Source organism: Anabrus simplex, chromosome X (genome assembly GCF_040414725.1).
Source record: "Anabrus simplex isolate iqAnaSimp1 chromosome X, ASM4041472v1, whole genome shotgun sequence".
In the NCBI taxonomy this organism is placed as follows: domain Eukaryota; kingdom Metazoa; phylum Arthropoda; class Insecta; order Orthoptera; family Tettigoniidae; genus Anabrus; species Anabrus simplex.
The window spans coordinates 159,753,783-159,768,926 of NC_090279.1; the positions used below are offsets into that span (position 1 = coordinate 159,753,783).

At 40.3% G+C, this 15,144-nt stretch overlaps 1 protein-coding gene across 1 annotated transcript in view; it reads left to right on the top strand.

Annotated features, from left to right (window-relative positions):
- Positions 1 to 15,144, top strand: part of Br140 (bromodomain-containing protein 140) — a 203,612-nt gene that overhangs the window by 34,931 nt on the left and 153,537 nt on the right. Inside the window, exons 4-6 of the mRNA XM_068230481.1 lie at positions 2,971 to 3,148; positions 5,454 to 5,597; positions 9,355 to 9,543. Coding sequence (XP_068086582.1) covers positions 2,971 to 3,148; positions 5,454 to 5,597; positions 9,355 to 9,543 — 511 coding nt within the window. The remainder of the gene's footprint in view (positions 1 to 2,970; positions 3,149 to 5,453; positions 5,598 to 9,354; positions 9,544 to 15,144) is intronic.

The following is a 15,144-nucleotide window of genomic DNA, read 5'->3' on the forward strand; positions in this document are numbered from 1 at the left end:
GGTAGTTTGTAGGCTGAAACCGCTGTAAACAGCGATTTCTTGAAATCGGGATCTGTTGATGTATAATTGTGTCAGCCGCAGCATCAGGCACATGTTTGGTTAAGATACACAAGCCAACCATCGCCAGTTCACTTTTAGGTATCATCAAATGCTATTAGATGTATTCATTAGGGTACAAGGAAGGAATAGAGTTGCAAAAATACTGTGGATTTGTGTGTTACCTGACATGTACAGCATTGAACAGTACACTATATATGACTTTTTTGCTAGTGGCTGTACGTCGCACCGACACAGATAGGTCTTATGGCGACAATGGGATAGGAAAGGCCTAGGAGTGGAAGAAAGCGGCCGTGGCCTTAACTAAGGTACAGCTCCAGCATTTGCCTGGTGTGAAAATAGGAAGCCACAGAAAACCATCTTCAGGGCTGCCATCAGTGAGATTCGAACCCACTATCTCCCGTATGTTAGCTCAGAGCTGCGTGCCACTAACTGCACGGCTATATATGACTAGAAGAGCACATGGCGACCATGTTTGTTTACTATCGCTCGAGCTTTCGTGTGCGTGAGTGGACAACTGACAGCTACACTGCCATTTAAAAAATAGATTTTTGACTAACTCAAATAGTATCTGGATTCTACAAAGTTCTGCACTGTACCAAAAGAGGCAGTACAGTATAGCATCATGTATTTTGTCGGTTAAGAGATGGCAGATGAGCTGTGGGCGAACGGGAATATCGTAATGTTGGGCCTTGCCCGGCATTCGACCAGAACAGGAATATCGTAATGTCGGGCCTCACCCGATAGATGGGGGGTAAGGATTAATGATCCTGGGTTTGATTTTCAGCTCTGTGAAGACTATTCTGCAATATAGATTTTTTGAAATTATATTTCACAGTATGAACCTCACTTATGTAGATTCTAAATTGGCATGTTGGTCAACCTGATGTTATTTGTTGATAATTAGACAAGGCAAAGGCATTGTGAAAATTAATGATCGAAGCCTTGAAATTGTTGACAGTTTCAAATACCTAGGAAGTGAATTAATGCAGAGATTAGCAACAGGGCAATGCTTTCTACTAGTGTAAGAAACCTTGTAAGGAATAAGGAAGTACCGAGAAAGTGTAAACAGATAATGTACAAAATGAAGTGTGTACCCATATTGATTTACGTAGCTGAAACCTGGACAGTGACGTGAAAGGAGGGGACTAGAATACAAGCCAGCAAAATGAAATATCAAAGAAATATTATATTAAAGACAAGGAAAGACAGAGTGAGAAAGGCGGCAGAATAAAAAACCTAAATGAGATAATTGACAGGAATAAACTAAGATGGATTGGACATGTAAAGAGGGTGGAGGGGAAATGACTACTAAAACAGATTTTGGCGATGAAGTTGGAGGGAAAAAGAGCAAGAGGGAAACCTACAAAAAGTTGGATTGATTCAACAAAGGGGACTGCAAGGAGAAGAAACGTGGACTATGACAAAATGGTGGAAGGAGAGAGGAAGGTGGAGAAGGGCCATAAATTCCCCGACCCGGCAGGAGCTAGATAAGGGGGAAGGAAGTTGATAATGTTACTGATTTTACGTCCCACTAACTACTTCTTGATGGCGTTTGGAAACGCCGAGGTGCTGAAGTTTTGTCCCACAGGATTTCTTTTATGCGCCAGTAAATCTACTGACACATGACTGATGTATTTAAGCACTTTCAAATACCACCGGACTGAGCCAGGATCAAACCTACCAAGTTGGGGTCGGAAGGCCAGCGTCTCAACCGTCTGAGTCACTCAGCCCGACAGTAAAAGGAGCATGACGAAGTAGATGCTTTTGTCATGTGAAGGGGGGGGGTGGATAGGCAAGGCGAGAGGATGGGAAAAAGGAGTGGTTATATAATTTTAAGGCCGAGCACTTTCGTGGACCTGAGCGCCAGTTGATAACTAACTTTGGAATATCTAAGAGCATGAGATTGAGAAGATTGGGGTAGAAGTTTAAAGATTTTAAGTGTGAAACAATAATAAGTGGTGGCAGGTTTGATCGGGGACAAGGAGATCCGTGTTATGGGCTTTTCCACATACTGCCGTAACCGCGTATTCGTTTGACTTGAATGGTGATAGTTAAGCCAATGTAGAAAGCTTTGCAGAGTTTACATTGAAGTTGGAAGATGGTGTTGGTTGCAGTGCAATAATCACCTTGTATGGGGTAAGACCTGTTGGTGGTGGACGCTAGGGCTGCCGACAGTGGGGTTCCAATACAGTAGGTCTTGTAGTAGTTTTGTTTTCAGGGTGAAGAACCAGAAGGGGTTGAAGGTTGATGTGGTTCATAGCTAATGAGAATGTGTTTGAGTTTTGGAGGGCACCTGAATGCAAGTGTGATATATAAATAATGGAAAGCAACAAATCTGCCTCCTTGGCTCAATGGTGGGTATAACAGCCTTCAGTTTAGAGGATTTTGGGTTTGATCACTGGCCAGAATTATAGCCATGTCTCGTAGTCCTATAGTTTGTATTTGTCTTTAACATACACCAATTTTACACTGACAACCACCACAGAAGCATGTTAATTTGAATATCTCTGCATACAGTTGAAATCAAGAAGGGCATCTAGTTGCCAAACTGGTCCAAGTCTACTTGTGCAAATTATATATAGCATCCGCAACCTTGCCGTGTAGTGGGAAACAAAGTAAGCAGAAGAGGTAGAGAATTGAATGGAACCAGCAAGTGATAAACCATATCAATGTCTATATTATTTTAAGTCTGTCTTTTGTTCCTGTTGCTCCCTCTTACCGCACTGACATGTCATTGTATTTAACCTGTTGTGCATTCCTATTCTTCTTCCTAAGTAAATAGATACATAAACTAATAAAGGATATATTATTTCTTAATTGTCGATTCGTTCTCTCAGTTGGTCAGTCAGTCAGTCAGTGAGCCTGATCTGTATATTCTCTCAATATTCTTCCTATTCTTCGGTACCGCAGGTTCATAGAACGTTCAGCAGAGGAGCTGGACGGCGAGGTGGAATACGACATGGACGAGGAGGACAGTGCGTGGCTCAGCATAATCAACGAGCGGCGAGCAGCGGCTGGACTCTCTGATGTACCGGTAGATACTTTTGAACTTCTCATGGATCGTCTTGAGAAGGAATCTTATTTCCAGGTTTGTATTAATGATATCAGGCTGAATGTTCATAATGTACATAGTGTGTTCGTGTTTGTCCCTGTCCCCTCTTTTCTCTTGCTCCCTCTTCCCACACTGATCTACCATCGTCTGTTCCTTTTCATTCTCCTGTCTCTATATGACTTAGTCTGACTCATATACAATAATAAAGTTTTATTATGAATCCACCTGTTCAAAACTGCATACTGGCCTTCAATTCATAGGGCTTCGGATTTGATTCCCAGCCTAGTTGTGGATTTTAAACTCTATTTCCTCTGCTTCAGGGACTGGGTCTTCAGCATCAGATTTCATCTTGGTGCAACGTAAAGCCACTAGCAAAAAAAAATTATTTCATCCTATGTAGGACCCCATAATCAGACACGCACATCACCCATGGGTGTCAACCCAAAAGACCTTGCGCCAAGCCTCTCCGAAGGTCACAGGTCATTATGATCATTCATTGATCCATTCATATGACTATATGTGGGCCACATTTACACAATCTACCTTCCCTTATGAGATGCATAGTAATGTCCTTCTCTTTGCATTCTCTAAGTAAAAATTGTTGATAAATTTGGAGAAATTATAACTTACAATCTTAGTGAGAAACCAACTTTGCATAACGGAATAAATAAATTAAATAAAGCAAATTATATTACCAAGACTACATACAACAAAAAAAGCTTATCGATAGCAGCAAAATTTAATACAGCCAGTAATAACTTATGCTAGTGAAACCATTTTTAAAACTACTAACACAGCTAAAATAGACAAAATACTTAAGGCAAGAAGAATAATAATTGGAACCTGCATACATAAACAATATCAATTTAGTGTACAGTGGAGAATAGCATCAAATAAAACACTTTACAAGGAAACTGAATCGGTCATCATCATCATCATCATTTTCCAGCTCCAGCATCCCAGGTGTGGTGTATAAGCGCTCACCACTTCTTCCTGTCAAATTATAGTTTCTGTTCCTCTATGTCCTAGCACTGGCTTTCCTCTTGCTGACCTCCGATTTCACTGTGTCTATGCCTCGATTCCTTGGCCTCTCAACTGGCCTCTTCCCTTTCATTTCTCTGCCAAAGTATTTCCTTGCTGTTCTCGTTCTGTCCTTCTTCATAACATCTCCAAACCATTGTATTGGGCACAATTATGGGGGGGGGGAAGTATATAATTCTTTGGGCATCTTATCAGAATAATTGACACCAGAATTAGCAGAAGAATAATTGAAATATTATGGAATACAAGACCAAGATTAAATGGATTACGGAAATTAAGTATGATCTTAAAGAACTACGAATAACAATAACAAAACAGACAAAATTAAGATTATTCAAGGCACACACACTGGCTACTGACCAAATCAATAAAAGGTCTAAGGGGGGGTGTTTTCAATTAAAGAAAGGAAGGCATCATCTCTCAGAATGAATAAATATTGGGCTGATAGGAAATAAAAAAATCATTTGTATAAATGGCTAATGGTCCAATCTAGGCCATAAAATGTCAAATAAGATATTATCATCATTATAGAATTTGCTCCAGTTAAGTGCGGTGTGCAGGAGTGGAAGTACACACTTGCTTCCTCTATGGCTCCTATAGACATTCCTACCACTCCACCAAGAATATTCAACATCTCAAACTGAATGACTTGAGCTTTGATGTTCTTAGTTTTGGATGGACCAGGAAGCGGGAACATTCCCCTGAACAGGGGAGGTGCTAGAGGAAGCTTGCCACATCATTCAGTCTACTGCCGATCTTAATGGCTTTAACATAGTTCACGAGCAGTGCACTTGTCATCACCTGTTACGATCAGTAGCAGAGAATTGGGAATGGTGCTTCACGCTGTTGCAGGTTTGTTTGTTACTTCTTCCCTGCCTGACAAGCAAGGGTGCCAGATGTGTCAAGACCTCGAGAAAGCTCGACTCCACTCGTGACTTCAAGGACATGTTGACAGTGTGTTTGGCAGTATGGGAATGAAATTTACAACCAGTCTTTAAATGGGAAGGTCTATGAAGTTTCCCTTTTGATTCGGGACTACAATTGTTGATTTCCACATGGCACAGTTATTTGTACCAAGCTGAACCAGGATGGAACCTGGTACATTGGCTCAGAAAACCAGCTACTCACCTGGCTCATCTCATCTTAGAAAAGATGACAGTATGTGAAGATACACAGTTAGTCCATGTCTGTTCGTGTTTGTTTATGTCTCTCTTGAGCTTTTTCTGCTAAACTTGATACTTTTGAAATGCTTTGTGTGTATGAGGATAATATGGTTAAATTTTATTGTATTATTTTTCAGATGCAGAGCAGTGGTAAGACTGGAGAAGGTGCTCCCCCAGTAGTTATTGATGACGACGCTGTCTGTTGTATCTGTATGGATGGAGAGTGCCAAAACTCCAATGTAATTTTGTTTTGTGACATGTGCAACTTAGCAGTCCATCAGGTAAGTTCTCTAATATTTAAAGAAGGAACTAGATTTTGGTCAAACATGTAAACTCGGTAGTGTGTTTTCCCGCTTAACACATCGTAAATTTGAAGTCTCTATTCTCATCATAATGAATCTATATAAAAATACCTCACTTATTGAGTCACAAATTTTCGCTATTATCACTTAGTACGATCACATTTTTCCAAGCCCTGAAGATGATTTGTTATCCCTTGTGAAAGAAACATGATTTCTCAGTTAAGAGCCGTATCCACAGTTGCGTGATTACGGAAAAAGCCTTAAATTCTTGAACTTCACAGGATAAGTTGCAACTTTGGATAGCAAGCTGTTAACAGTGAGACTGCTGAATAACACAGTAGACCTGAAGTTTGTATTTTCCATTCCATTCACAAGTTAGAAATTTATTTTATGTTGAGTGGTACTCTGAAGTGAGGCGAATATTTTGTTGCGTGATACGGTAGCCTGTATCTGGATTAGGAACATATAAACATGCTTATTGCTTTACGAATTTTCACTATTACCGCATACTGTTGATTAACTTAACCATGATAGGTTAAAATGAATGTTTGATCTGTATTGACTAGTTTGAATGTAGTACAGAAATATTTAAAATAGTTATATTTGAATCAGCCTTGTCAATACACTTATTAATGAAAGAAAATTATTTATTCAACCAAAAATGTTTCAGGAATTCAACCATTCCCTTCAAATATAACTATTTTGTAATATTTCTGTACTACATTACCGCTTAGTACGATCAACTTTTTCCTAGCCCTAAAAATGTCATTTGTCATTTCTTGTGGGCAGAACATGATTTCCAACTTGAGTAAAAGACATCGCCACAGTTACGTGATTATGGAAAAAGGCCTCGATTCCTGAAATTCACAGGATAACTTGTACTTTTGGGGAGCAAGCCTTCAGCCTCACGAATATTCAGTTTTGCTTGCTGGTTAGTAGCAAAATTGCTTAATAACAGAATGAGCCCATTTGTGCTTGTATTTCATATTATTCAGATGTTAGAAATTAATTTTATGCTGAGTGGTACAGTGAAGTGTAGTGAATATTTGTCGTGTGATAGCCTGTATCTGGATTGGGAATATAATCGCGGTAAATTGACTAGCGTGGTGCATAGTTGTCTTGTACCGAGCTCGATAGGTGCAGTCGCTTAAGTGCGGCCAGTATTCGGGAGATAGAAGGTTTGAATCCCACTGTCGGCAGCCTGAAAATGGTTTTCCGTGGTTTCCTATTTTCACACCAGGCAAATGCTGGGGCTGTACCTTAATTAAGGCCACGGCCGCTTCCTTCCCACTCCTAGCCCTTTCCTGTTCCATCGTCGCCACAAGACCTATCTGTGTCGGTGTGACGTAAAGCAACTAGCAAAAAAGTTGTCTTGTGATAGGCAAGTTATGATACGGAAAAGGTCGTGAAATTCCTTACTAATGAAGACAAAATTAAAATCTGTCAGAAAGTGGACTGGCATACGCATCTTGAAGCGTACAGAGGTTGCAAATAATTAACTCGCACATTCAAGTTGGTCGAAGTTTATTCAAGATGGCGGCCAAAGTCATTCCTGCCAGTCGCACATTTTCGACTGTAACCTCCATTCCATTGAAATAAATATCTTCATTAGTACAATATCGTCACCTCAGTTTTAGTTTCATCCGTATTGGCGAAAGAGTTAACTGGCGCAGTAATATACACTGACTGAACAAATGTCATGGGATAGCGGAGCGCTGATGCGTAGGTGTGTTGTATGCGCACCACACGCCCCCTATGCCAGCGGCAGTTGTATAGGAGACCTTTTGAGCAGTGGCTGTGCATGTGACAGGTGTAACATGGAACATCGTCGTAAGCTGACACCATTCGAACGGGCTATGGTGGTCGGTACCCGACGGATGGGAAGTGCGATTTCGGAAGTGGTGCGGGAATTCGGCTTCACACGATCAACCGTGTCCAGGGTGTATCGTGAATGGTTCAATGCGGGTGTCACCATCCACAACAGACGAACGACCGGCCGTCCAGCCACCCTCAACGACCGTGACCGGCGACATCTCAGACGGCTTGTCAATAGTGACAGGCGGGCAACCGTGCAACAAATCATGGCTCAATTCAACACAGGCCGTGCTAGACACGTCTCCCAGTGGGCATTCCATAGGAACATGGGTTCTATGGGGTATGGGAGCCGGTGACGCACACAAGTGCCACTGTTAACCCAACGTCATCGGGCACAACGATGCGCATTTGTCGCCATTCACCAGGGATGGACACTGGAACAATGGCGTAACGTGATATGGTCGGACGAATCACGATTACAAGTGCAACATAACGATGGGAGGCACCGTTTATGGCGCAGACCACATGAAGCGATGGATCCCGCCCGCCTCGAAGGTGTGGTCCAGGGCGCTGGTGTCTCTGTTATTGTCTGGGGTGCATTTTCCTGGTATAGAATGGGCCCCCTAGTTGTTCTGGAAGAGACTTTGAATGGTACGCAGTATGTTGAGCTGCTCGGAGACCATCTCCACCCATTTTTGGCCTTCCAGCGCCCAGACAGTTCTGCGGAGTTTCAAGATGATAACGCGCCGCCACATCGTCCCACTTCGCCGGGGAATGGTTCCAGGAACATGCAGCGGAAGTCCAACGACTGCTATGCCCACCCAGGAGCCCCGATATGAACCCTATCGAGCATATCTGGGATGTCCTGGAACGCAGGCTCCGTGCCATGGATCCTGCACCCACGAACAGACCAGCATTGGCGGCCGCTCTGCAAACGATTTGGTGTCAGCTGCGTCCAGAGGACTACCAGAGACTTGTCGACTCACTTCCACGGCGTCTCACTGCAGTTTGCAGGGCCAGAGGAGGCCCCACACACTATTAGGTGACTATCCCATTTGCTAAGTCAGTGTACACGTTGCTTCACGAACGATAGATAAACAATGAACGCTTCATGAGACATGAATAAGCGAAATGCAGTACCGTGTGTAGAGATGTGAAACTGTAACATTCATTGGTTGATTGTAAATGTGGCGTTTCTACCCAGCCAATGGCGTTACTTCTTACGTATTGGTTACTTTGAAATTGGTATCCAGCTTGACCAATCATGTACATGTGTGGAAAATGGCTACCTGAACCGTATCCTGTAAATGCGAATAGTGTAATCCAATCTGCGCATCCCAGTACTTGAAGATATTTTTATTAATAGAAAATTGGCTTTAATTTGCTTCTTATGTATAAAAAAATTAATCCTACATAATGACGTTCAGTATTGGTACACCAAAACCATAAGTTAATCTTCACGTGCTGTTGGGTAGGCACCCCACTCGTCAGAATTATAATGTGTTTCCTTACCTTCCCCTGATATGTAATCGGGTAGTTTCACCTGCGTGTTGTATAGTGTGTGCTGCCTGGTGTTAGCTGTATAGAGACGTGCGAAATACGCGGTAAATAAAACAGGATGAATTTCAATTATATTTTGAGGGAAAAAGATGTTAAATATAAGCAAAAAGGCTACATTTTAATTCGTTACACTGCAAGTTCGAAATTCGTTACATTGAAATATTTTAACACACATTAAATAGAGAAAAGGGAAGGGGCCTAAAAATAATTTTATATTTTGAACATTTCGTTAAACTGGCGTTCATTATAATGGCATTTTACTGTATATGTTGTTTTATAGTTTTCATCGTGTAAGTTGTGTTGTGTAATTCTTGTGGTCTATCAGTATGATTTTCATTCATGACTGTTCTTTTTACCTCAGGACTGTTACGGAGTTCCATACATCCCAGAAGGTCAGTGGCTGTGTCGTCGATGCCTGCAGTCGCCATCACGAGCTGTGGACTGCGTGCTGTGCCCGAACAACGGAGGAGCTTTCAAGCAGACTGATCGTGGACACTGGGCTCATGTTGTCTGTGCTCTCTGGATCCCAGAAGTTAGATTTGCCAACACTGTGAGTGACTAGTCTTGCTTGTTCACGTATCACACCTTGAACTCTTACTGAATAACCATATTGCTGTATTTATTCCATAATGAACGGCACTGCATACAGCACGCCTCCAAATTTTAACACTTTTTAAACGAAAAAGTATCCGCTTAATGGACATATTTAGTATTCAACAAAATTTGTCTTAACAATATATAAAATCCTAAAATTGGACAGATTGCAGGTAAGAGTAAAGGCCGCAGTTTCAGTTGTGCTGACCACTCAGCATATTTTCCATGAAGAATAGCAATTATTTTCATGCCATGTGTGTTGAGGGGATGGCAGTGCATACATACATACGTACAGACATACATCTTCATTAACCTTTCTAATGCCAGGCAAAAATGTAAAGATGAGGTTTAAAAGTGCCAGGCTGTTTTAATGGAAAATTAGGCTTTTGTAATTAAAAAAAAAAATGTAATTCTTCTGTTTTTAAAGATTTGAAAGCAAAGCTTAATCAGGAAGTGTAAAACATAGTCATCTCAACTCACGATAACATTCATCATGATAAAATTTACTCCTCATGTTATTTATTAATTAATTAATTGATTAAAATAATTTAGTAAGGAAAATAAAAGTTGGAATATTTGGCAATTCCTATTACCACACGCGTACAAATGGAGTAAAAACGAACACTGGAGGGCACCCATACATAATACAAGAACCAAGAAATGTATTTTGTTTGTTCTAAAAATATCTGCAGGGGTGTTAAAAATTCAAAGTTCTAAAATCTAGCATATTGAAAAATACACCAACATGAGCAATCACACAAATAAAGAGAATTAAATGACAGCAGTGAAAATAAAGAGCCGTATAGCTGATGACTGGCGTGTAAATCGATGACATTCACAATTAAGTATTTATTATTTTCCACCTAGTCGATACAATGATTGCTTAAGGTAATTTAATGGTTAAAAGTGGTACATGTTTCGTATTTTATCAACATCTTCAGCCACATAACACTGTTTAGATGAAAAATATATAAAATTGACAAAGTAATGCTTAAGAGGAAGTTTCCTTAAAATTAACATAAGATTGACAACATTAAAACAAACAAAAACTCAAGAGAAAATATATAAATTATTACTACAATTGAAAGCAGTTGTCAAGGAAACACTTGTACAATATTCCATAGAGAATATGTACTAAATGAATATTCTTTTCTTAATAATTCATGAAAAAAGGTAAAATTATAAATTATACAGTTTATAAGTAATTGTCGAAATGAACAAAACCAGATATCACAATATGGTTCTTATTATTAATGCAGATGAAAATATAACTAATTCCTAGTTGTCAATTCTTATTAAGCCTGCTTTCTTTTGGAACAGTAACTCCTGTCATTCTTTCACAGTCTTGTGTCTGGTGTAATATTGATGATGCGTTCTTCCTTGTTCTTGCACCTGAGGAGGTGGAGGAGCGGGGGATATAGGTGTGTCAAGAACCTCCTTGCTGCTACCTATAGCTTCAACTGAGGAGGAATAAGTTGTAGGGATATCTGTAGATGGAGAAATTCCAATTCTTTTTTCGTGATCTTTCTCAAGCATTTTCAAATATACTAGAATTTGATCATATAAAGGATTCTTATATTCTACAGCCTCATTAAGGTTATCATTTTTCTTTATAAGTTGGTCTAGAGAATGTATAGATCTTCATATGTGTCAATTGTCAATTTTATATATTTTTCATCTAAACGGTATCGACTAGGTGGAAAATAATAAATACTTAATTGTGAATCTATTGAAGTGCGATACGGACCATGAAACTGATTTTATGTAAATCGATGACCTCGGACTTCATGGACTGTGATTCCGATCTTGGTGACGAATCATATTCCCATTTTGCCTCAGACAATGAATTGTCTGCATGGAATGTGGCTGTACATAACCAAGCAAGTGATAGTGATCATGTTGATGCTAATAGTGACTGGGGAAAAAAGGAATGTTGACCAGGACAATCCTACATAGGCTCCATAACAGTTCCTGGACTCATTAGTTCTTTAATTTCCTCCTCTCTGAGACCACTCTTCTTACATTTTTACGCCATGCTTTTACTACGAGTCACACGTAAGCAAGTCAAGGAACTTTAAACATCGCTCAAGATTATCTCTATAGGCAAAAAAAGTAGGGCAAGTTGCCAGAACATGGAAGCTTGAACTCTCTTTAATGGTCGTGTTAAGCGTAGACACCATTTTCGGTCTAGAAGCCTATCAAACAATAAAGAAACTAAGCGTCTCAGAGCAACTCTGCCAAGTTTCGTTCATCTCTTGAGGATTGCTCACAGCAACTCTGGGACTAAGGGAGCTAAAGACTGTTGTGCCTTCCAGAGTTTGTCTGAAAACCTCTGTGAATTTACTAAATGCTTCCAGAATACTTTGTAACTAGGTCTGTGGCCCCATTTAGTTCCGTACCTCTCATCTTTAAATCGTTAGAAACTAACAAGGCGACTGTGGTAAGGCTTTTTTTCTTCCTCTACTTCTCTTACCTTCCATGACCGAGTCCATTGTTCCCCTAGGTAACCTATCCTTCTCCATTCGCCTCATATGATCCCACCACTGAAGCCTGTTCATGCATACAGCTTCAGCAGTCAAGTTCGTTCCTGACTTAGCCTTTTTCTCCTTATTCCAAGCACCTTCCTGCCATTCTTCCCACCTGTTTATACCAGCGTTCATTCACAGTACTTTCATGCCTGTTACTTCTAAATTATTCATAACATATCCTCACCCAGCTCTCACTCCCGTAAAGCAAAGTTGGTCTGAGAACAGACTGATATAAAGATAGTTTCGTCTGGGAGCTGACCTCCTCCTAACAGAACGCTGTTAATCACAACTGTGAGCTCGCTGCATTAGCTTTGCTGCACCTTGATTCAATCTCACCTCCTGGGCGAACACACATCCTAAATACAGTAGAAGTCCGCTATAGCGAGTACAGCATATAACGAGAACTCCGATATAGCGACGATTTTTTTTTCGGTCCCTTCAAAATTCCTATATTTAACTGTGTATCGACCTTCGGTTACAGCAAGAGCCCTATCACTGACGCATCCGTAATTACGAGCGATTAAGCGTGCGCGATTTTTTCCGTTACCGATATTTATGCACCCCAGTGATGATATTGCATGCGATTGATTACCTTCGGCATAGTTTCCTCGTTATGTGCACTAGCGAGTTGTCTCGTCAACATTCACAGGTGATGTCGGAGTCGATTAGTAATGCCCGTCGACTGCTGTTCCGTAAAGAAAATTCAAAATGAAAGAGAAACCTATTTTAGTAATTAATGCGTAAATAAATGGTTGTTAACTCGTTAAAAAATAAGGCGGACTAAACAACCGCTCTTAATTTTGAGGCTAAATACTGCAATTAAGTAAGAATGGGATACACCTCAAGATATGGCGGAGTGCTTAATTTTGATTTCGGAGGTTAGTTTATATTTTCTCGCGTGTGGTTAAATTTCGAAAAGGCTAATATTAAAATGTATAGCAAGAAGGTGCTTGAAGTGTGTTTTCATCATACGTATAATACTGTTAAGTTAGGATAGGTGACGCTGTTTGAATAAGAAAACTGAATCATTTGCAACAAAATACGGTCGATCTTCTTCGGTACCGTACGGTACAGTTTTCTCATTTTGTGCGTTTGCAAGCTCTCTCGTCGACATTCAAAGGCGATGTTGGAGTTGATTTGTAATACCCGTCAACTGCTGTTTTCTAAAGAAAATTCGAAATGAAAGAGGATAACTGTTTCGTAATAAATGCGTAAATAACGTGGCCGATAGCAGTTGTTAACTCGTTAAAAATGCTGAATTAAACGATATCTTAATTTTAATGTTATATACGGAAATTAAGTAAGAATGTGATACACCTCAAGATATGGCAGAGTACATCACTGATTTCCGAGGATATTTAATATCTTCTCCCGTCTAGTTAAATTTCGGAAAGGCTATTTAAACGTAAATTTTTCGTGAGGAGGTTATAATTTTTCTACATGCGTTTGAAATATGTTTTCATGATACATACATGGTTGAAGAAGAGAACTGAAGTGTTTGACACTGAAACCTCTGGACTGATACCATATTTCTCCGTATCCAAGACTTTTTTTCTCTTAGAATCTCATGCGAAAACTCAAGGGTTGTCTTGCATTCGCGGCCTAACAGTATGTTAATGGATACCACTGGCAACTACCGCGGTAACCACGCTACTTCTTTTCACGCGCACAAAACTCGTTGACAATAAACGACCGCCTCTTTACTATAGCCTGCATCGCTAGCCTTGACAACCCGTTGTACAGTGCCTTTGTGTAACGTCACTGGATCTCAGGAAATAGTGAAGAGAGTATGGCGTTCTATTAGCCTCTAGAGAAACGTTTCACAAATCTGCAGAATGACATCAAAACATGCGACCCTTCGAATTCTTAGAAAGGCCATAGCTATTCAGTGGCAGTTACAACGTGTCTATTGTACTTGAAGCTTAGTAAAATTAAGTCTTATAGACAGCAGGAATATTTTCGTGATGGATAGTCGTATTGTAAAGAAACGTGGCAAAGGTATTGCCGGCAAATTTTCAACGGGTTATAGTCGCTGTTATGATGCCAATTTTAAGTTAATGGTTATTAATGTAACCGTACGTATGTACGATCCCCGAGTTTTTAGGTTAGGAAATTTTCGTATATAGTTTGTAAGGTTAAAATCATGTAATTTTGTTTATTTACCATGTAAAAACGTAATATTATAAGAAGAATGTATAGTTAGGGAACATTGCATATGTTCATCATTATATTTTGTATAAATTTCCGTTTGGGTAAGAGTCTGTAAATATGGCCTAGCCGTAAGGATTGTGCAACCGGGAAAACAGCGACTATATCGGGAAGGACGGTTGAGGTTGGTTGTGTGTGTTGCAACTAAGTGGCTTTGAAACACGGGGTACGGCAGGTTGTATCGGTTGAAGAATTGGAGTGAATCAATGTGGACATACATGAGTGGACGGTCCATGTCACATCATATACTCGATAGCCAATGCGAGGGCTTTGTTTTGAGCGAGGTTTGGGTTGACAGAGTGACGCGGGAAGAAGTGCCGGTGTGAGCGTTGCTACCAGTGAACTTTTCAGGACGCTATTACCACGTGTAGCAAGCATATATAAGTGTGTACGCGTGTGCGGCAAGTTTTTCTGATTCTGATTCTCATTCTGTTTCTGACTCTGATGCTGATACTGTGTGTTTCTCATTTGTACTGGTCTGCGGGAGCGACGTATTTGCGCAGTTTGCTATACGATCTGCTATTGTTCGGAGTATCTGTTACGGAGTGAACATGGTATAATCTCAACGACTTACCGGCTTTGCAGTGGACTTTCTGTAAAAGAAAGTGTTTGTTTGGAACTTGTCACCCGAGTATGCAGCTTCAGTTGATGGAGAATTTTGCTGTTTGCTTGCCTCCGGACATGTAACGCTTTCTGTCCAGCCAGCAATTGGAAAGAATTCAAGACGTCGACGAAGAAGTGTAAATAAGGTTAGGGATGCTGTTAGTAAAGAAGGTTGCATCCATATGTAGAGAAATAGTCGTCGTACTTTTCTCTACCAG